This window comes from Eutrigla gurnardus, assembly GCF_963514095.1.
Source record: "Eutrigla gurnardus genome assembly, chromosome: 4".
Lineage (NCBI taxonomy): Eukaryota > Metazoa > Chordata > Actinopteri > Perciformes > Triglidae > Eutrigla > Eutrigla gurnardus.
In genome coordinates this window covers 9,389,204-9,410,476 of record NC_139918.1, presented here as the reverse complement: position 1 = coordinate 9,410,476, position 21,273 = coordinate 9,389,204, and the positions used below count along the sequence as shown (strand labels likewise).

Here is a 21,273-nt window from a genome sequence, read left to right as displayed (position 1 = left end):
CCTAAATGACAATCACAGGTCACTGTTCAGTTTTGACTACTCCAAATAATAGTTTCCAGACACACATAAGGAACTAAGACAAATGATTGTGGTGCCGTAGTAAATTTGTATAGCAACAAGCTGCTATAATTGTCTCTGACATGACTACAGATATTTGCAATGTCATTTACATAGTCAAAACTCAAATTCAAGACATTTGTAATTACATTTTGATGAGGCAGAAAGAAGATTAATGAGATGAGATATCTCTTTTCACAACTAACAACAACTAGTGCACTGCCAAAACCTGCAAGTGCGAGTAGTCAGCTGTGATCCAAACAGCTGTTTGGATCACAGGGTTTATCAAAAGGAGGTTGCATACCATCCAAACGACCTGTAGTGAAAATGTGTGCTTATCATTTACCGTTGGCTAAAAGAAATTAAATATTTTATTGGCCTATTTTGTGTGCACTCATTTTATCTCAACTCATTGTCAGAAACTGGGTTTATTGCCAATGTTTTCACATACAAGGAATTTGCCTTGTTGTAAAGTGCACACAATAATTAAAAAGAACAAACAATTAACACTAAAGCAAAGTACTACAGTCAAGAACATGCATAGAAAAATAACCATAAAAATGAAAAAGACACTATAGCAATACTATTATAATAAATAATGTTCAATTGACAGTAAGGATGTGCAAAATGGTTGTCAGACATTTTTTCTCGCAGCATAGACAAGTCTGATGGTGGTGGGGGAAGCGGGATTGACAATACAGATAGTTGTGTTGTGTTTTGTGTCATGCTAGGTTATGTGACTATTGTAAGTAGTAGTCTACTGCACTCTGCTGACCAAGCTCTGTAATGACACCATTTCTGAATTACTCTCACATCACATTCCATATTATGTAGCCTAGATCACAATAAATCAATGTTTTTAAACTGTGTAAATTGCCCAGCATATGTGCTGATACAATAAAATCAACATGTTTATGATATCTAACTCAGTTGTAACGAGGGAATTAATTCATTAATGAGCTCTGTTATCTCGGTGTTCTGTAAAGAACCATAAAGTAAAATACTAATCATTATTATTTTGTATTTATTTGGCTCGGCCTGTATTAGGGCAGCTACCGGTTTGTATGATTTAATTTGCAGTATATATTTTTGTATAGACCTAACCTGAATGTTTAATATTAAAATAACAAAATCCAACTATTTAAGCAGTTTGATCTTCCTCGTTAAAGCGGATCCTTACCGGGAACCAATGCATCTTGGCGGCAGTCGTACAGCATCCCGAGGCTGAACGGCCGGCCGAGCACCGCCACCTCTATTGTTCTGTTGGCATCGGGGTCCATCTCCTAGTCGACGCAGAGAAAACAGAAATGATGTAAGTTCCTCGTCAGCTTGTACAGTTGCTGGAACAAAGACAAACTCCTCACAAGACCAGCGTCAAATAAAACATGCTGCTTTGGGGTGAAAACCAGAATGCCAGTATCATTGTTTGTATGTTTTCCAGTTTCAACCTGCAGACTTTTATGAAAGGTGACATTTCAAGACTTGTTTTTTTTTTTTACTTGAAGACATACTTATCTTATCAACAGTGTTCACATTTGAATGGTCTGAATACAACAGAGCTGGATACATACTCTGGTGGTGAATTAGTGTGGACATCATGCAATTAGAAAATAAAATGTGGAAAATGTAAAAGTGAATCTATAAACAATAACAAACTGAATATTCTTGACAGTTCTTTTGCCAAAATATCGTCAATATTTTTTTGAATAAACCATTGATATTATAGGAAGTTGTAGCAAGTAAAAAAGAAGGTGAACTTCTATAACTCCTTTTTCTTTTGATTAAATACATGATGCGACTCCTATAACACACAGCATTCATCATTGCATTGCTGTTTCCATCAGTTTAACCACAGCTTCAGCCCTTTGTTGAACAGAAACAGACAGCAGGACAGTTGCATCCCACAGCACACGAACACAAACAGCATTGAGTACTTACACTAGAATGTGAGCGTTCCTCTGAGGCACTGCTGTAGTTTCAGACATTATATGGTGTCTGAAAGAGAAACGCCCTCCACAGATGTTCATTAACAGGAGGCGGCTGATTTCCCAGAAATCACTGGCTGTGATTTTCACTTTCACTTTCACTTTCCGTGTTTCTGGGAAATGGCTTTCACTTATTGTCGAGTCATTGAACCCGTTTCTGGGTGCGTGTGCAAAACGCTGCACAAGGAGCTACAGAGTAAACTGTGATGTTTGAGTGCAATCTCATATACATATACTGGGGATATTCTTTTGAATGGAATGATGCAGTTTGCTTTTTCAGATACTGTATATCAGAATCAGCTTCAATGGGCAAGTAAGTGTGAACACATACAAGGAATTTGACCCCAGGTTTTGTCATTCTTAATACACACACAGAAATACAGAGCTGAAAGAAGGATGAGAGAGAGAGATAGAGAGAGAGAGCGAGAGAGCGAAAGAGTGAGCGCATTATGTCAAATTAAATTTGAAATGCATTTATTCTTAATCTAATTGTAATCGCATGCTAAAAGTCTATAAATCAGGCCATTAAACTGCTGAAAGGGAACAAGGTTACTTTTACTTTCGTGTTTGCAGGGTGGTTTCTCGGAGTGTGTGTGTGTGTGTGTGTGTGTGTGTGTGTGTGTGTGTGTGTGTGTGTGTGTGTGTGTGTGCAAATATAAAAGGAGCTACAGATTCCACTTGAACACAACTCTGTCTCCCTTCCCGATGAATGGTAAGTTGCTGATTATTGTAGTATTTATGTGAACATATTAGTTGTAGTGCAAATATATGCACGACTTAATGTAAGCTTTTAGAATGATTTGCATGTGTTTAATGCTTTTGCAACCAAATATGTAGGCTAGTTAATGGCCGCGTTTCCCAGATTCGCGCGCCGTGAAGCGATCGTTTCGGCGTCTGCTCTATTTTTTGCGCGTGCCGCGAGAGAACGCGTCAATTCTGACAGGAAATCACACAGAGAAACACGAGACAATCCGGTCAATTTTTAAAATAAAAGCAATTTTCAAAATAAAATACCGCGATTGGATGGAAGAAATCGGGCCAGCACGAGGACCTTGCTCGCTACCACCACCTCCTCTCTGACTTCACCTCAACTGTTTCGGCAGCTAAATCTGCCTTCTACCTGGCAAAGATCATCTCTTCTGCCTCCAACCCCAGGAAACTCTTCTCCATGTTCTCCTCGCGGCCAATGTCTCTCTCTCTCTCTCTCTCTCTCTCTCTCTCTCTCTCTCTCTCTCTCTCTCTCTCTCTCTCTCTCTCTCTCTTTGGTTACAGAAATATGCCGTATTTATTTAATGAGGTTATTTACTCCATAATGAAAAAAAATAGCTCTGAATGAACAACAGCTGAGTAAAAGCGCCTGTCGACCGTATCAAGCCAAACAACCTCGTCCCGTGTGGTGGGCATCTTTATGTGGGTCCGGGCATGGCGCAGGAAAATCGGTGTCACAGCTGCCACACTCCGTGACACCAATGCCTTGCTGAGGCCGGTGCCCCCCACCACCTCCAGGAAGCTCCCCACTGCGCTCTCTGGATGTGTGGAGACACCAAAGTGATCAGCAGTTGGATCTCCGCACGGGGCAGCCGGTACTTTGTCTGAACAGCCCGGTCTGACAGCACGTCCAGTGGGGAGAAGTGCTGACGCACGTATGCAATGTGATGCTTATCATTTTCCAGCCGAGTATGGCTGGAAAATGATAAGCATCACATTAATAGCTACAGATAGGCTACTGTAAAACGCTACAACGACATATGAGTGCATAATGTCTTATTTTATCAAGTAAAATATAAGTTATAGGTTTACTCAACAGCTTAATAGTTCACGTCTCTGCATATATTTCTCGACAACACTCGACCTGCATCAGCGAATGTGCGCACGAGCAGATCTGTGCGAGCAGGCAGCGCGAGCGCAGCGAATTTTGGACGGAGACACACAGCGGCATTCTTATTATAAATGTACCGGTCCGGTTCCGGTACCGGTCCGGTTCCGCTCACACCACGAGTCTGAAGAGTGCAACAGCTTATCAAAATACAGTGTCAACTTTCCGTGTTTTCAAAGTAGAAAGCGACATCGTGGTGGTTTAACGAGGCGGAACGGCATAAGGGGCTGCACGGTGGTGTAGTGGGTGGCACTGTCGCCTCCCAGCGAGAGGATCCCGGGTTCGGCTCTTACTGTGTGGAGTTTGCATGTTCTCCCCGTGTAAGCGTGGGTTCTCTCCGGGTTCTCCGACTTCCTCACACAGTCCAAAGACATGGTTTATTGATGACTCAAAATGTCCCGTAGGTGTGAATGTGAGTGTGGCGGTATGAGGGGTGGACCACAAGAATTAATTAAATTAATAAAGTTAATGAAAAGGGAATTTACTCAATCTATAATTTCTATAACTTAAACAGACAACGCCACCTGGGGGGTTTCACCCCAAGACCTTTAAAGTGAAATTGAATTATAAACAGTAAAACAAAAAGGACACAGGTACGTAACCCAAAATGGCAGGAGACGTGTTTCAATAAATTATAACAATGAGTTTATTTTCACAACCAATATTGCAAATTTAAAAGTTAAGGGGCAAAGGGGGTAATAAAGGGTTCCTGCAACAATGAGGAGACACAGCCGGGAGGGGTAGGAGGGGAAGGGAATCCTTCAGTTAAAGAGCACCCCATTCACACATGAACAACTCAAACTAATGTGTAGAGAAAACAAACCAAAAGGTGTCACACAGCACGCAGAGGGAAACCGTCACCCAGGAACACCACCCTCCACCGCTGGCTCTCAGATGCTAGGAACAGGGAACAAAAAGGGAACAATTAATAAGGGAACCACCATAAACAATAAACTCAATCAAATAAACAAATAATATTATAACAATTATCAAGAAAAACCAAGAGAAATAAAGAAAACAAACAGAAATCCTAAATCTGATGGTTCACCTGGGCCCCATCATAACCCCTTGAGTCACACACTCACATACACACTCACACTCAACACGTTTCTCTCATTCACACCCGCACGCACATGCACCCACTCACACGCACACGCTCACACGGACACCAAACAACCACGAGTCCTCCGGAAGCTACAGGGAAAATCAACAGGTTGCCGATCAGCTGACGCCACTACTCAAAACACAAGAGATGCTGCGAGTAGGATAGACTGGCGTCCTGTCCAGGGTGTACCCCCCCCCCCCCCCCCCCCCCAAGTCTGCTGATCTGTGCGGAAGCGCTCCTAATGTAAATGATTATTGATTTATGAATGAATTGATAGGTGGCTTATTTTTGGCATATTGTTTTTTTTGGCGGCCCCGCCAGGCCTGTACAATAGTAGGGGAAACACTGCGGCGAATATCGCTAGTATATAGATTTTTTTTTTAAAGACGTTAGTTTAGGCGGCAGCCCTTTGTTGTTAAGGTGGCCACCTTAACAGGAAACCGCCGCAGGACACCCTGATACATGTTTATGTTCATACATTATACATTACTGGAAATGACAGACAATATAACCAACAGGATATAGGAAACTTTAGGTTATTTCCTGATCTCCACCTTATTTGGGACATTTGCAGAAAAGTTGACATGCTGATCGATGCCAAAGCAAACCTCACTGCCCTAAACATGCGATGGCAATAAAGCATTTTGTCATCTTAACTTATCCAATTAGCTACTCGGTTGCAGCACATTAGACCGGATGCCAAGGTATTTGGATGCTGTAATGGACCTTATCACCTACCTAAATGGGAATAAAGTTTTAAAATTGAATAACTGGAACTATCTATCTTTTTTTTTTTAGGAATTTGGAGAACACGGTGTTAATCCCAAGCAGCATTTTGACAATCAACAGCTGGATCCTGAGCTGGACAACTGGACTGAGAACAGCCAACAGAGGTTTGTTCTTTATTACTTACATCCATTATGTACCCTTCAAACTGATGTAGCAACCAACCTCAATTACATGCCGCAATTAACATGTTGGTAACTGTACATACTGCACCACTTCAACAACCAGGGCTGCCAACTTTCTAAAAACCTTGGAGTTAGATTTGGTGGGGCCAACCAAAATGTATACCGTATGTATTGCAGCATACACAGCAATTTTTGGTTTGGTGCATTCAGCATCATTACCATACAGCAAAAAATATTTTAATACCGTTTATGGTTCTCAATAGCTGAACTCAGAGTGTACAAATATTGACCCAACAGTAAGATACAAGACACAGCATGGCTCACTTTGTGCACGTTTACTTGGGGATTCTGTATAAGAAATAGGGTCATCAAATACTAAACAGATATGCAATATGTTGCAAGAAACATTTCAATAAAAATGAAAAAAAATGAAAAAAGCTAGGTGTTATTTTAAAATTTAAAAGATTTCTTGTTTCTAGCTTCTCTTCCCGGCTCAAAGACCTTAAAATCCACATAAGCATTTTCACAAAGATTTAGATATTCACCAAGTTTTCTTCTTTGTGATTCGTTCTTAGTTGGAACAGAATCTACACACAATCAATAGACACTAACAACATTTGAGTGCTGCATCTATGGAAAAATAATGGGTTATTGTGTGTTATTAGATTTGACAATATACGATTTGAATGAAAAACATTTTTTTAAATTCTTTATAATATTTATATTATTTATATCATTACAAAGGAGACCACTTAATGATCACAGTTATAGTGATCACCTGCTCATGTGGATCAAAAAGCTGGGACAGAATCATTCCAAATGCTGTTCAAATAACTTACTCATAGTAATCAATTAGTCTGATTACAGTTGTTCATTTGGGGGTTTTCATCCATGAAAACATCATTTATTTTTTTTAGGGCTGTCAAACGATTAAACATTTTGATCAGATAACTCATAATTAATTACCATTTGTAAATATACCCAAACCATTCCCATTTTCTCTGTATATTTTTGTGGGAACAGAAAGATAAATGTCAGAAGCCGTGAATGCACCAGAATATGAAGCTTCGACTAATAGAGACGATACCACTTCTTTTTCAGACCGAGTACAAATACATACATTTCAGTACTTGCCGATACAGAGTACTGATACTAAATATCATACCATTAAAGTTTTAACAATAACGTTGAAAACATTCAGCTTTGTGTTTTCCTGATACAAACAGAGCAGAGTTTGCAGTAGGGATATTCATAATGAACTGTTTAACCTGCTGTCAGTTACACAGTTAAATAAATATTAAAGATAAAAAAAAGCTAAGAGACTCAGAGGAGCAGATTGTCACTGAAAGGAGAATAATGCTGGTCCATCTTAAAGGTCAGCCCACCTTAAGTGAGCCAGAGCAGCCAGTGTTGTTGCTAACTTCAGGGATAACTTCAGTTTAATTATCAGCTGGATGACAACAACACAGGAACATAGCTTGTGTCTAGTTTATTCACTGACAAATAGGCCGACTGCACTGCTGCGTTCACACTGTAACGTTATGTTACCCTTTCTCATCACATTAATTAAGAAAAAACATAAAATACAACATATATCCCACACATATGGCCAGTGTAAAGAGTGTATAACTTTGGCACAATCAGAATATTTGAATATTTAAAGTGTGACTATTGAACATGCAGCACATGACAATGTTGATGCTGAAACAATATATGGTACAGCCCTACCCCAAATAGTGATCTGAGCCTGTTAATAGAATAGTGATGCAACCAAGGGTTGAATTTTGTGTATTTATATTTTGTACATGTCATCTTTTGCAGATTTGGACCTGAGAGCACTTCATTCATTCAAGAGCAGAAGACACACTTTCACCACACAGACGACGAGTCTGGAATATTATCGGATTAGAACTAGCTACTACCTTATCAGACGGCTGGTCCTGGTACCATCTCACTGTAAAGGTAGTCATTCAAAAAAAAAAAAATGGAATACATGGCTGGATTATTTTCCAAATCCCCCGAACGGCTTCCTGATGCTATTAAAGGAGAAAGTGAGTTGATAAAATCCGAGAAAGGACCTCTCCCTGTTTATAAAATTAACCTGAAAAAAGGAAAACTCAACATAGATGGGTGCAAATATTTCAGTTTCGGAAAGAAATCCAAACAGGTTACTTCTAATCGAACCATTATGGTTCTCGGAGCGACTGGTGCTGGGAAGTCAACTCTCATCAATGGGATGATTAATTACATTCTAGGTGTTGAATGGCAGGATTCATATCGGTTTAAGTTAGTTGATGAGGGTCAGTTGACATCACAAGCTCACAGCCAGACGTCTGAAGTCACCGTGTACAAAATCAACCATCGGGAAGGCTTTAAAATAGATCACTCACTGACCATTATTGACACTCCAGGCTTTGGAGATACAAGAGGCATAGCAAGAGACAGAGAGATCACAGAACAGCTACGTAATCTCTTCTCTGCCGAGCATGGCGTCAGTGAGATTGACGCTGTGTGTTTTGTAGCTCAGGCGTCTTTGGCACGACTCACGCCGTCACAGAAGTATGTGTTTGATTCCGTGCTCTCAATCTTCGGCAAAGATATGGCAGAAAACATCAGGGTTCTGGTGACATTCGCAGATGGCCAGCAGCCACAAGTTCTAGAGGCGATGAGAGAGGTCCCATGTCCTAAAGCAAAAAGTGGGCTGCCTGTTCACTTCAAATTCAACAACTCAGCATTGTTTGCAGGCAACATATCATCTGCAGCAGACAACAGTGAGGATGAGGATGAAGGAGGCTTTGATGAGAGGTTTTGGGACATGGGGGCAAAAAGCATGACTAGATTCTTTGCTGCTTTGAATGTCATAGAAACCAAAAGCCTGAAAATGACCAAGGAGGTCCTCAGAGAGAGAAAGCAGCTCGAGAATTCGGTTGAAAACCTGCAGAGGCAGTTTAAACTTGGGTTAGCTACACTTGAGGAGATTCACGAAACAGCTGGAATTCTTAAAGAGCACGAGGCAGAGATCCTCAGAAATGAAAACTTTGAGTTTGAAGTCACCATCATAAAGCCTTTTCAAGAAATGATTTCTGGTAGTGGAATTTACATCACCAATTGTCAGCAGTGTAGTTTCACCTGCCACCGTTATTGCCACATTGCAGATGATAAAAAAAAGGCAGGCTGTGTTGCAATGGACTCGAGTGGATACTGTCATGAGTGTCCAAATAAATGTTATTGGAACGTACATTTCAATCAGAAGTACAGATGGGAGTACAAGGAAGTTAAAGAAAAACAAACAATGCAAGAGCTAAAAGAAAAGTACCTGGATGCCTCAAAGGCCAAGACGCCCGTTCAGGCATTGATCCAAAAACTGAATGCTGAATACAAACGTGTGGAGGAACAGGTGGGGAAATTCATGGAGATGTCTGCCACGTGTCTAAACAGACTTAAAGAGATAGCACTGAAGCCGAATCCTCTCTCCACTCCAGAGTACATCGACCTGCTCATTGAGGGAGAGAAATCTGAGGGGAAGAAAGGCTGGAAGCAACGAGTTCACTCCCTGACAGTCATGAGAGAAAATGCAGTGTTGATGATTAAAGTAAGCGAAGGACATAATAAAGAAAAACTCCTCCAGCGTCAAGAATCTCAACAGTAGGGCAAATATCAAGACCAGGGTCAAACATACCACGAAGACGGGGCGGTTGGTGGCGCAGTGGATAAGGCAGCCGCCCCATGTACGGAGGCTCGGCCTCGGCGTGGAGATCAGGGGTTCGACTCCCGGCCCGGCGATCTCTTTCGCGCATGTCTCCCCCCTCTATCTCCCCTTTCCACACTGTCTCTCTCTGCAAAAAACAATAGAAAAGGCTTGCATGGCACTCTAGCCAAAAAAATTATCTAATTAAAAATAATAAAAAGACCATGAAGAGACCTAAATGAGTTTGATCAAGACCAAAATGAGTGGTCAAGGCCCAGACGGAACTAAGACTTCAATAGCTACGCTGTTAGAAAAAACTATCTGTAAAATAACAGCAACAAAAAAAAGGAAGTACTGGCCTCATTACCTGCACCTGTTATTGAAAAAAAGTTATTTTACTTTTATTAAATGGTGTATGTATAAAATCGAATCTACAGTATCTAACACAGGCTGCTTGGCATGGGCGGACAATCTGGCAGTAACAAGAAGCTCTGAACAATAGCTCTAAACAGCAATGATCTCCATCTCTCAACATTAGTTTCCATACTTTAAGGTTCCCAGAATAAAAAAAAGAATAGGATAGATATGTCAATGTTGTGTTTATTCACTGATTACATTCCATCTTCCAAACATCTGCACGAATGAACGTAATTCCTGCTTATTCCTGCTGAGTCCATCCATGCGTGGTGGCGCTGCACTCGCAATCACCTGAACTCATCATTGAAGGGGGTCGGACCTGAGCGGAGTTCGGTTTCGTAGCGTGTTTGCTTTTTCTGCGTGTCTGATAAGACTGTTAAACTGATTCCTGTGTTGTTATTGTGTCAATATGAAATGTTACTGATGTTATTACTTTTTAATAAAGATACACCATAATAAAAAAGTATTCTTGTTTTGTTTTTTTTAAAGTTACGCCATTAAAGCCCAGCAGGCAGTTTCATTCAGAGACACTTTATTCAGACCCACAATATACTGATGAGGTCTTATATGTCAGGCTTGGACAAGGAGACGCTTTTGTCTAAAGCAACTTACAATAAGTACTGTTAGCTTCGGCTAACAGGGGATATAAGTGTAGGTGCGGGCTGAAGGATGACTCTGGAGAGGATTATCTCACTTCACGGACTTTACTGAAGAGTTGCCGAACACACAGGTAGTTACAGATACACCGGAACGCTCTAGCTCCGATGCAGACAGACTTTAGTCCACACCAAAGCAGGCGAGCAATCTCTTCACAACAATGTACTACCGCCGAAACTTTCCGACCACCACACAAGAAATCTGTCACTAACACACAGTTCCGGCACAGGTCAAATGCTGAAGCAACATCACAAACAATGAACAATATCTGTTCAATAGAATAATAACAACATTAACAGCATTACACTGGGGTTCTGGCACTGGGGAAGAACTTTGTGTCTCTGTCGCCTGATCCACACAGGAATCACATCACTTGTATACAGCTTCAGCCAATCATGGTGCATGACTTTCCTTTCATGTTGAGTCAGGATCTCATATAGCACAGGCCCACAGCTGGCTGTGCCTATATAGGGGTCTTTCCAGGGGGGTTGTAGCTTGGGGCTGAAGCCTTTCTTTTTTGTGCTATCTCTTACGTAGACCATGTACAAAGGGTGCGTACGCACAAAAATGTGGCGTACGTTCTTTTTTACGGCAAAGTTCAGATGTATCAAGACTGAAATGACCGTGGAAATGTGCGGTGCCTCACGCCAACTTCACGGCTGGCTTACGCACATTTCTACAGCTGTTGATCCTTTGGCGACACTTAGAGGTGATGCTGGGAAACTGTTATAATACATAAACGTGAAAACAAGTCATCAGACTGAGTGATGTGCACATTAGAGACACATGAACAATTAACACTGATGAACAATTAACACACCCACGTGTCTGCAATTCCATGAGTGGATATAAAAGCATTGTCTCTGTGTGCAAAGTACAATCATGGCTGCTTTAGCAGTATTAGAAGACATTGTAAATGGTGAAATACGAAGAGAGCGTGTGTTCAGAGACAGAGCAGATCTACTGGCACATGATGACAGCTGGCTCATCAGCCGCTTTAGGTTCCCGAGGGCAATCCTCCTGGAATTGTGCACAGAGCTGCGGCCAGCCTTGGAGCGCTACACAGCCATGCGCTGCCAGTATCCATACAGGTGCTGACCACACTGGGGTTCCTAGCAACTGGGGCATTCCAGAGAGAGCTGGCCGACCGATCAGGACTGTGCCAGTCGACCCTGAGCCGAGCCATGCCAGCCGCGTGGGACGGAATTATCCGCATGTCAGCCAGGTATATCAAATTCCCATACAATGCAGCTGAACAGGTCAACATTAAAGCGCAATTTACAGCGAGAGCCGGTTTTCCTAATGTAATCGGAGCTATCGACTGCACACACATTGCTATAAAAGCGCCATCACATGATGAATTGTCAACAGGAAACATTTTCATTCGATCAATGTACAGATCATATGTGATGCGCAAATGCAATTAACCAACATTGTGGCGAGGTGGCCTGGTTCAACGCACGATTCATACATTGACAGCATGGTTGGGAACAGACTACAAGCTGGCACTGTACGCGATGGGTGGCTTCTTGGTGAGTAAATGTATTTGTTTAATTGTCCTAATATTAATCCCCGTGATGCGCATTGAGCATGTGCGCCCCCAAATACTATCCCGTCTTCACAGCATCATTACTAGTCAGAGGTTAATGTTAGTGACTTGCTGTTTTTTGCTGGTTAAACTACAGCTTCAGATCTTTCTAACAAGCCCCTGATTGACTCTGTGTGCAAAGTACTCATGTTAACCCCGTGCGTAAAGTGTGAAATCTGTGCGTAAAGTGTGAAATCTCTTAATCGGCCTCACCTTTTCCCCGGCGCACTTCTGCATTAATTTGCAACAATGTGTGTGATCCATGTAAGTGGTGTAAAAAATTAACAAATGGAAACTATAAATCCAGTTTACTTAATTGTCTGCGCAATTGACCCCAGGCGACCGTGGCTACCCACTTGCTGATGACCCCTCTCACCAACCCTCAGACTGACCAAGAGCGGAGGTACAATGACCTCCATTCCCGCACTCGGTCATTCGTTGAGCGGACAATCGGTCTGCTGAAGGGACGGTGGCGCTGCTTGGACAGGACTGCTGTACAGTCCAGGTGTGCCGCATTGTGATGGCGTGTGGCGTCCTCCAGTTAAAGTTAAAAAAGAAGTTATTTTCAATAAAAAAATCACTTCAATCAAAAAAAAAACTTTTTCAATCATAGAAAAAAACTTTTTGAATGCAAAAAAACATTTGAGACTCAAAAAATTGCATTTGAACGCTGTTTTTTTTATTGAAAATGTTTTCTTTGATTGAAGTAATCTTTTTTGTGTTTGGGCCATATTATGGTAGGACATTTGTGTCTTAATTATTCAATCCCAAAAAAGTTACTTCAATCAAATAAAAGATTTTCAATCAAAGGAAAAACTCAAATATAAAAAATCATTTGAAGTGTATTTTTTTCGATTTGAAGTTTTTTGAATGAAGTGAAGAAAGTTTTGAAGTCGGTTTTTTTTTTTAATGAAGTGAAAAAAGTTCTGAAGTCGTTTTTTCTTTGATTGAATCATTTTGACACAAACGTCCCGCAGTGGGCGGGTGCTTCCCCATTGGTCAGACAGGTTTGAGTGACAAGTGTCTACACCAACGACGTCTTTCTGACAAGTCACATAGTCGCCAGAAAGCCAGGGAGCAGTGGTGGAGTTGTTGGTAAGTAGATAAAACAGTATTAAAATGATTGGTGTCATTAGCCTACTCTGTTTGACATTTCGATTAAACATAAAGCATGCTAACTTAGTTCACGTTGACTAATTTGTGTGATGGAGCTGGATATCCAACGCCGTCATATTGTCAGGCAGGCTAGCGGGGTGCGCTAGCGGCTAACGGCTAGCTGATAACGTTAGCCGATGGCCCTGCACGCTGAATGAATTGTTTATTTCACTTAAGTTCAGAGGCTTGCTATGTGCTAGTGCTATGTTACGTTATAATAAGTAACGTCATTAGTGGTCAAACAACAGTCTACAGGCCAACTGTTGCCCGCAGCGCTGCCTGTTTAGCAGCAACAGGTCATGCAGAGCCTGAGTCTAGCTTCGCACAGAGCCCACAGGATTACAGCTATTTGACTATCCCGCTCTCTCTCTCGCTCACGGTTAGTGGTCTCCCCACCATCACACATACAGGCAGTCAATCGCTCACAGACACAGAGGCAGATGCTTTTATTTTGAGAGCGGGACATACATATGCCGTCCAGTATGTATATTCTGTTGCTCGGTGCGCTAAGTAGCTGTGTCAGGCATTATTTATCAGTAGCCTAACGCACAACTATATGCAAATCTGGCAGTTCAATAAAGTGATGCTTATTGTCTGACATAGTGTCCAAGTAGTTACTAGCTTAAAGTATAAGCAGTATTGATATCGATACGGGTATTGCTGCACTCTCAATTATAACTGCTCAGTAGTGTCATATAGTTATTTTACTAGTTACTATACAAGCCATCAATTTTGATGGCTTGTAAGTGTAACCGTTAAGCATAATGGCATTAATGCTAAATAGAGTGTACACTTAGCCAGATATTTTTTTTTTTTTTTTTTTTTTTTTAAGTAGCTAACTAGCTAAAGCCTTAAGTAGCTGAAATTAAGTTGTCTCGTGTCTCTGTCTGCAGCAAAACATTCTCTAAGTTTTGTCCCTTGTCCTGCTGCTGATCCTCCATTTTGGGGTCGTACTACTACTACCGCAGGTAATGCACTGACTATCTCATACAAGTACACTTTAAAAAGCCTTACTATCACTTCAAAATACAATTTGAGACACAGTAAACACCACTGTCCTATTTTTGAATTGCTTGACCTTGTAGGCTATTGCTGCACTCTCAATTATAACTGCTTAGTAGTGTCATATAGTTTTTTTTACTATGGATGGGTGGATTTTATTTATGGTTGCTGAAGAGGACCTCGGATTCAAACATTATTGCTCTTTGTATGTGTGTCTGGTGTATTGCAGGTCATAACCATTTTCACCACAGCCATCTTTCCTCCCTCCCATTTAGAAAGACCGATACTACACATCACCTCTTTTGCATGTCTTCATGGCAAGGCGATTATCACATACTCAGGTTACACTCCACTTGCTATTGACTGGATTCACACTTTTTAATCTTTTTTTTTAAATAAATAAATTATTAGTCTTTTTAGACTCTACCTGCTTCATCTAAAGTGATTGATGGTGTTATTGTTGGTAACAATGGTTAACTTGGGCTCTAATCTCTCATCCCAGTATGACCAGCAGGCAGCCACTGCCGCTGCGCAGACTTTTCTCTCAGTGCTCAATCGCACAATAGAAGAACCCAGGCAGGGGAGTCAGGACATGTCTCCTCCTTCAACTGTACAAAATGAGATGTCCAGGTAGTGTAGCCAGCCAGCAGTAGTGCATTTATTTTTCATGTCAGCCATGCGGGTTGTAGGGGATTTATGAGATGTTTTGTGGTGATTTGTGGGATGACATAGCCATCCCATGCAGATTATATTTTTTTACTGACCCTTTTTGTAAAATATTACAAACATATTTTACAAACAGGGGTCTCACATGTTTTAACTTTTTTGCAGATCATTCCCTGGATTTTTCAAAAGAAAATCTGCAGACAAACACAGAGGCAAGAAACAAAAACCATGGAAAGGATTTGACATGGCTTTTTTCTTACTGAGTGACAAAGCAGAAACAACCCCGACCACACAAGATGAACTGGAGCTACTACAGGCAGGGCTGGGGAAGAGGACTCTCTCGATCACTAAAGACTTAAGCCATGAAGAGGTGACGAGTAGTATCTTTCTTTATCTCCCCCTACCTCCTCTATCATTGCCTTCTCCATGATCGATTTTTACAGATATCCCTTCCTGAAATATTCTGTCTTTATTAATGTAGTTGTCCACTTTAATGATGAGCACCTACCCGAAAATGGCAAGTCTTGAAGGAGGATGGCTTCTATACAAAGCAGCTGGTATGTTAAACAAGACATTAGATTAACATAAGGCTATTTGAATAGAATCTTTAAATAGTGTGGAGCCCTGCACTACACAAGGCTTTTCCGGGTTCAAAAGGAGTTTCCAGAGTTTCCCAAAAATAAGCTGTTCAAAAATACTGACTTGACTGTTTTTGTTTTAAGCGGGCACATCCATGTGTACAGTGATCATAATGTGATAACCAAACTTGCCACAAGGAGATATGGGAAATTTAGTGAATAATGTTAGAGCTTAACTCAAGAAGAGATGTCATAGAGGCTCATATCTAAAAATCAAATATATTTTTACTGACACATGACATTGTAGATTATTATAATGCAGAACACCTGATTGTGCACGTTTTAACTTTTTGTCCTTGATTTCATTATCATTACAGTCGATAATACTTTCCTCATGTCAACATTTTTCACTTACAAGTATGCCATGAATGGGTCAACTTACACTGGCTGAATGCCATGCTCAGCACACTGATGTTAATATACTTGGTTGGCACTACTTTTAATTCCCATAAAACTTGAATTTGCAGGTGGACATGGAAGGAGGAGAAGGACCGCTGTTGCCTTAGAGTCAGAGGGATACACTGGCTCTGTTCTCAGAAGCGCCTCCGCAGGAGGGAGGTTTATGTTATATATTGCTCCTCTCCAAGAGGAGATTGATCTGACACCACTGCCAGTGGATGCTCCAGAGTTCAGTCTCATGCCAAAGGCTACATGCACACAGTGCAAAATGGTTATGCCATTGCAAATGCTAGCTCTTCATGTGCAAGGTGATTGTGAAGGGATGTCTAGGACAACTCTTTGTTATTCAGAGGTGAGATGCCTTTCTTGTCACATTTTTCCACTTAATGCAAGTTAAAGGTGAATGTTGCCACCCGGCCTCCAGACTAACTTTTTCAAAACCGCGGCTTCCCTGAACATTACTGAAAAACTGTCTCAACCATCTCGAAGTGAATGTAAACTGTCCCAAAATCGAAATGGTGGGGATTCTTTTTGTGTTTTTTTTTCTCCAATTGTTATCATCTATATCTGTTATTGGCATAAGATAAATAGAAACATCATGAGGAAATAAAGTTTAGTCATAATAAATTAAAGCCCCTGGAAACATGAATTTAAATATTAAAAATACATATATTATATCAAAGCCGAGTGTCTGATTAAGCATCCACAAAAGTCTGAGTGAAAATAACCATAACTATAAGAAATCCTGGTTTTAAAAAAAGTTCATTTTGCTGTTTAGATAAAATAACTCTTGGTCTGTTTAAATGTTAAATGACTGACAACTGTCAATCAGAGTGTTATCTGGTTATCTGACACATTGTTTGGCTGCATTTTCAGCAAGAAGATGAGGAGCTTGATTCTTCTGTTCCTGCCACTTCAGATGTAGTGCCACCATCGAACAAGGTGTGGTTCTATGTAGGACAGAATCATATTTATTGTGATAATAATAATATAATATTTTATATTTTTATTACTCTTGATTTTGAGTGAAACCATAAATGATCAAATGAGCATTTATGCTGAGAGGGTTGCTATAAAAATTGGAACTAATCCTGTCCATCTTCCCATTTAGCAAAGTAAGACAGAATGCCCGATATGCAACAAATACTTCCCAATCCAGGACATTGAGTTCCACGCCAGTATCTGTGGAGCAAGGTAAGTCAAGTCAAGTCACATTTTTTTTATATAGCACATTTAATACGACAGGCGCAGACTCAATGTGCTTAAGAGTAAAAATAAATAAATAACTAAAACAGACAAGTGGTGTATGTCCTTTGCATATAATAACATCACATTTTTCAGTTTTCTGTGATTAGATGGAAGTCATTGTAACTTCCATTCTTAGTTGTAGTCCTGTATGGAGCCTAGATGCTGGACCTGAAAGTCCCCATGATCTGCAAGAACCAACACAAAATCCAATAGATGACATCTCATGGTAAAAAAAACAATAGGGATCTTGAAACTTGCATTTTGCTGCCAAAATATCTTTAGAGTTTTAAGATGTAATCATTTATTTTAACAGTGAAGAAGATGTTCTGCGTTGGGTTGACTCAAAAGTTGAGAGGGGGAAGACCTTCGATATTTGTGTCTCGAGGGACAACATGCTGGAGAGAGGTCTAAAGCTTTGGCAGCGCCAGAAGACTGGAGGCCCAGCGAACAAACTGAATATCACCTTCATAGGAGAAGCTGGCATCGACACCGGGGCATTAAGGAAGGAGTTCCTGTCTGGTAAGTAGTAAGCCAGTCACAAGTGTGTAATACTTCCAAATCATCAATAAAACCCCATGACTGAGGCTGTTCTATGGTTTGTTTATGTCCACAGAGATGGTTGCTGGGATAGAGATGCGCCTCTTTGAAGGGGGGGAGAAAGGGAAGATCCCAAAATACTCCATCACTGACCTGGACAAAAACTATTTTAAGTTCGTTACTCTTATTCATATTCTCATATTAACCAATGGTATTACTTATTTACTTGCGTTTACACAATGGTGTATACTATAATGGTTTGTACAACTACTCACTGCTATATTGGCTCCTGGCCATTCCAGCCAGAGCCAGGAGCTTATCTCCTGATTCTGTAATGTGAGGCACCTTGGTGTACAAGTGCACCCCCTGGACATGATGCTGGTATGTCACAGGGACTTGGGTACATAGGAATTAATTAATATTTTCACCTCTTGCATCCTTGTTTTTATGCTTCCATGGCTGGATGGCATCATGTATTTGTCTTATCCGGCTTAGTACAATGTTACGATACAATGTTATAATGTCATTTAGCAGACGCTTTTATCCAAAGCGACTTACATTGAGAGTTCCTACAACACAAGCAAGGACTTGTGTAGTACTTCTTACTCTTGGTAACTTGATATCTCAGCTTGGCAGAATATGATGTGGCCAGAAGGTCCAGTTGGACTCTGAACTAATTAGATTTTGGAGTTCAAAGGTCAAGGTCACTGTGATCTCACAAGGTGGTTTTAGTCTGAAGAATGCGATCTTTGGGATGGATTGATAAATTAGTCACAATTAGCCTAAACATCCACTTTCATATTGAAATTATATTCCTTCAGCCACTACATGGGGTAAACAGAGGATGTTGGCCTAGATGGCAAACTGACTCTTGTTGCTGGAGGAATACACTCACATGGCAGTATTTTCAACAAGCAACTTTCTCTAGCATAGTTTTTAGATAATTGAGGAAACAAATTATATCCATGGTAATGGCCTGAATGAACAGGGAGGTCAATACATTATTTTGTCAGCATCACATTTTTATTTCCCCCTCTTATATCCAGATTTGCTGGTGAAATATTTGCAGTGAGCCTTGGCCAAGGTGGACCGCCTCCACGCTTTCTTCAAGAGTGGTGTTACCAGTATCTGGTGACCGGGACACTGAAGGACATCACAAAAGAAAATGTGCATGATGCAGAGTTGTCCACATTAATCGAAAAGGTGTGTTGAAATCTCAAGCACATATCCTTTCCATTATGAAAGTCTTGTTTGAAAAATATTTTTTTCTGGAAGTTATGTTTGGAAATTATGCTTTCAGATCGAAAATGCAACTGACATGACACAGTACACTGAGGAAATCCTCAACTGTGGATATACAGGCCCCATCACCTTGGAGCACAAAGACAGCATAGTAAGGTATATGCATTTTTTCTATAGCTCACCAAATGTTTCATGGATTTTTACCAAGGTGCAGTGAGCCAGCCATGGTCTACGCACAAATCTGTGCTTAAACCTTGCGTACAATCGTTTGTCGCACAAATCTGGGATTCAGCATTATTTTCAAAAAGTCTGCAGTAAGATAGGCACTAAAGTTTATGTCCAATATCTATCTTCTTTTTGTTAGAGCTGTTTTGCTACATGCCACCACGAAGCGTACACCAATGTGTAGCAAGTGCTAATGTGAATAGAGTAGGTAGTAGGCTAATCAGAAGATAAGGCGGGAGGATTAAATTGCTCTGATGTACAGAATGTGAATGAAAACCAAAGACAAAGGAAGTTGCTTGAAGTAAAGTGTATTGTACACAGATGGTGAATATATATATATACAAAATATACAGTTGGCCAAAAGCTTAATAGTGATAATTGAATTATCAATAGACTAAGTCTCGTTCAGTATACCTCGATTCAACAGGCAATGATCAATCACACACACAAATAGTAAATCACACCAGTATCAAAACCATGCAGCAAGTTGCTGCCAGCCCCAAGAGTCTTTTCTCGTCCACCCCAAAAGAGAGGGAGAGAGAGAGAGAGAGAGTCTGTATGAGGTAGGTGGTTGTGTATTGTCCGGGAAGGGGGGAGAAAAGGGGATTGGGCTGGTGGTTGTGTGGGTGAGGGTGTGTGTGAGGGGATGCCTGGAGTTGAGCACAAAGTGCTATCGTTGGTGTCTTGCTGCTCAAGCAGACACATGGGTCTGGTTCCTTCCAGTCCTAGCTCGCCATCAGTGTCTCAGGGTAACCTGGCCAATTCCGCTGTTCATTCAAGAACACAGTAACTGACTTGACCCAGATCGGCGGCCGTGGATGCATCAAGCGGTCGGCTTTCTGCCACAGACAACGCCGCTGCTCCCACGCTCAGTTCACTCTCTCTCAGTCTGACCTGCTGCTACCGCTACTGCCGTATAACGTGCCAAGCGGAAGCTCTGATTGGCTCAACAAACTCTCACGAGACATACCCCAATCTCGCGAGAACAATGATGACGTCACGTCAACAGGTATCTGGGACCTGGGTTACAAATGCTTCAACAACTGCGAGAAGGCCTTGAACTCTATCAACTACTGTCAGTCATGCAAAGGAAACCCAAGGAATGTCGGAATCTTTTCGTGATTGGGGATGATGACAAGGTAAAATAAACAAGATGGGTGCTCATAAATGAGCCTAAGGCAAGGCACCTTTATTTAAATAGCACATTTTAAGCACAAAGTGATTAAAAGTGCTTTACACAGTTAAATAAAAATCTGCATATAGCATCCACATTTATAAAATAGTAACATGAATGCCTAAGTCCAAAACCAGTCCAAATCCTGTAGGTCTCACACCCCACACTTGCTGGCTTTCTGTGTTACCTTCAGTTGAGAGACAGCCATTTCAGTCCCCCTCTTAGACAATTAATGAGGTGGGATTTTTTTTTTTGATTGGTGGTTCCAACCTATAATAACTCTACTGTTCAGTTTAAAGTGGTTCATTATTTCCTCACCCCTCTATTTTACTTGTGATCTAACAGCAAGTGACTTTTTGTTTGTCTGAAATGCGTGACATTTTAGGATTGTATCCCACTTAAATATCACGTCTCATACTGGTTGGTGTGCTAAATATAATTGGTTTTGGCTATGTTCTTGTCTGTCTTGACTTCTAAGATGCAATCCAATATATCCAGCCCAATGTACTTTATTGTTTCAAGGTTGATTCACATAACATCATCTCCAGCCTGGCTCCAGTGATGAGCGAGACTGGTTCAGTAAAACAAAGGACAGAGACGCAGATACTGGACTTCTTTCAAGATTTCCTTCTCGAGCTGGAGGGTATGTATTGGCATTACATATTTAGATGTTGGTAGCAGAGCTACTCCATGTCTACAGCAA

At 41.0% G+C, this 21,273-nt stretch overlaps 2 protein-coding genes across 3 annotated transcripts in view; one reads left to right on the top strand and one right to left on the bottom strand.

Moving 5' to 3' along the window:
* The window catches only part of LOC311012962 (uncharacterized protein), a 324,166-nt gene that overhangs the window by 8,583 nt on the left and 294,310 nt on the right, over positions 1-21,273 (bottom strand). The window contains exons 1-2 of one of the 2 annotated variants that reach the window (XM_084008802.1): positions 1,996-2,045; positions 1,238-1,340 (exon numbers count right to left, since the gene is read on the bottom strand). In XM_084008802.1, coding sequence (XP_083864928.1) covers positions 1,238-1,337 — 100 coding nt within the window. In that variant the 5' untranslated portion in view covers positions 1,338-1,340; positions 1,996-2,045. Of the gene's footprint in view, positions 1-1,237; positions 1,341-1,995; positions 2,046-21,273 lie in introns of those variants that run through there. The other variant, XM_084008801.1, reaches the window with a different exon arrangement.
* LOC311012699 (uncharacterized protein) lies at positions 2,630-9,639 on the top strand. The gene is made up of 3 exons (XM_084008313.1): positions 2,630-2,754; positions 5,822-5,916; positions 7,756-9,639. Exon 3 carries the CDS (start codon positions 7,919-7,921, stop codon positions 9,581-9,583), a length of 1,665 nt encoding a protein of 554 aa, XP_083864439.1. The 5' UTR covers positions 2,630-2,754; positions 5,822-5,916; positions 7,756-7,918; the 3' UTR covers positions 9,584-9,639.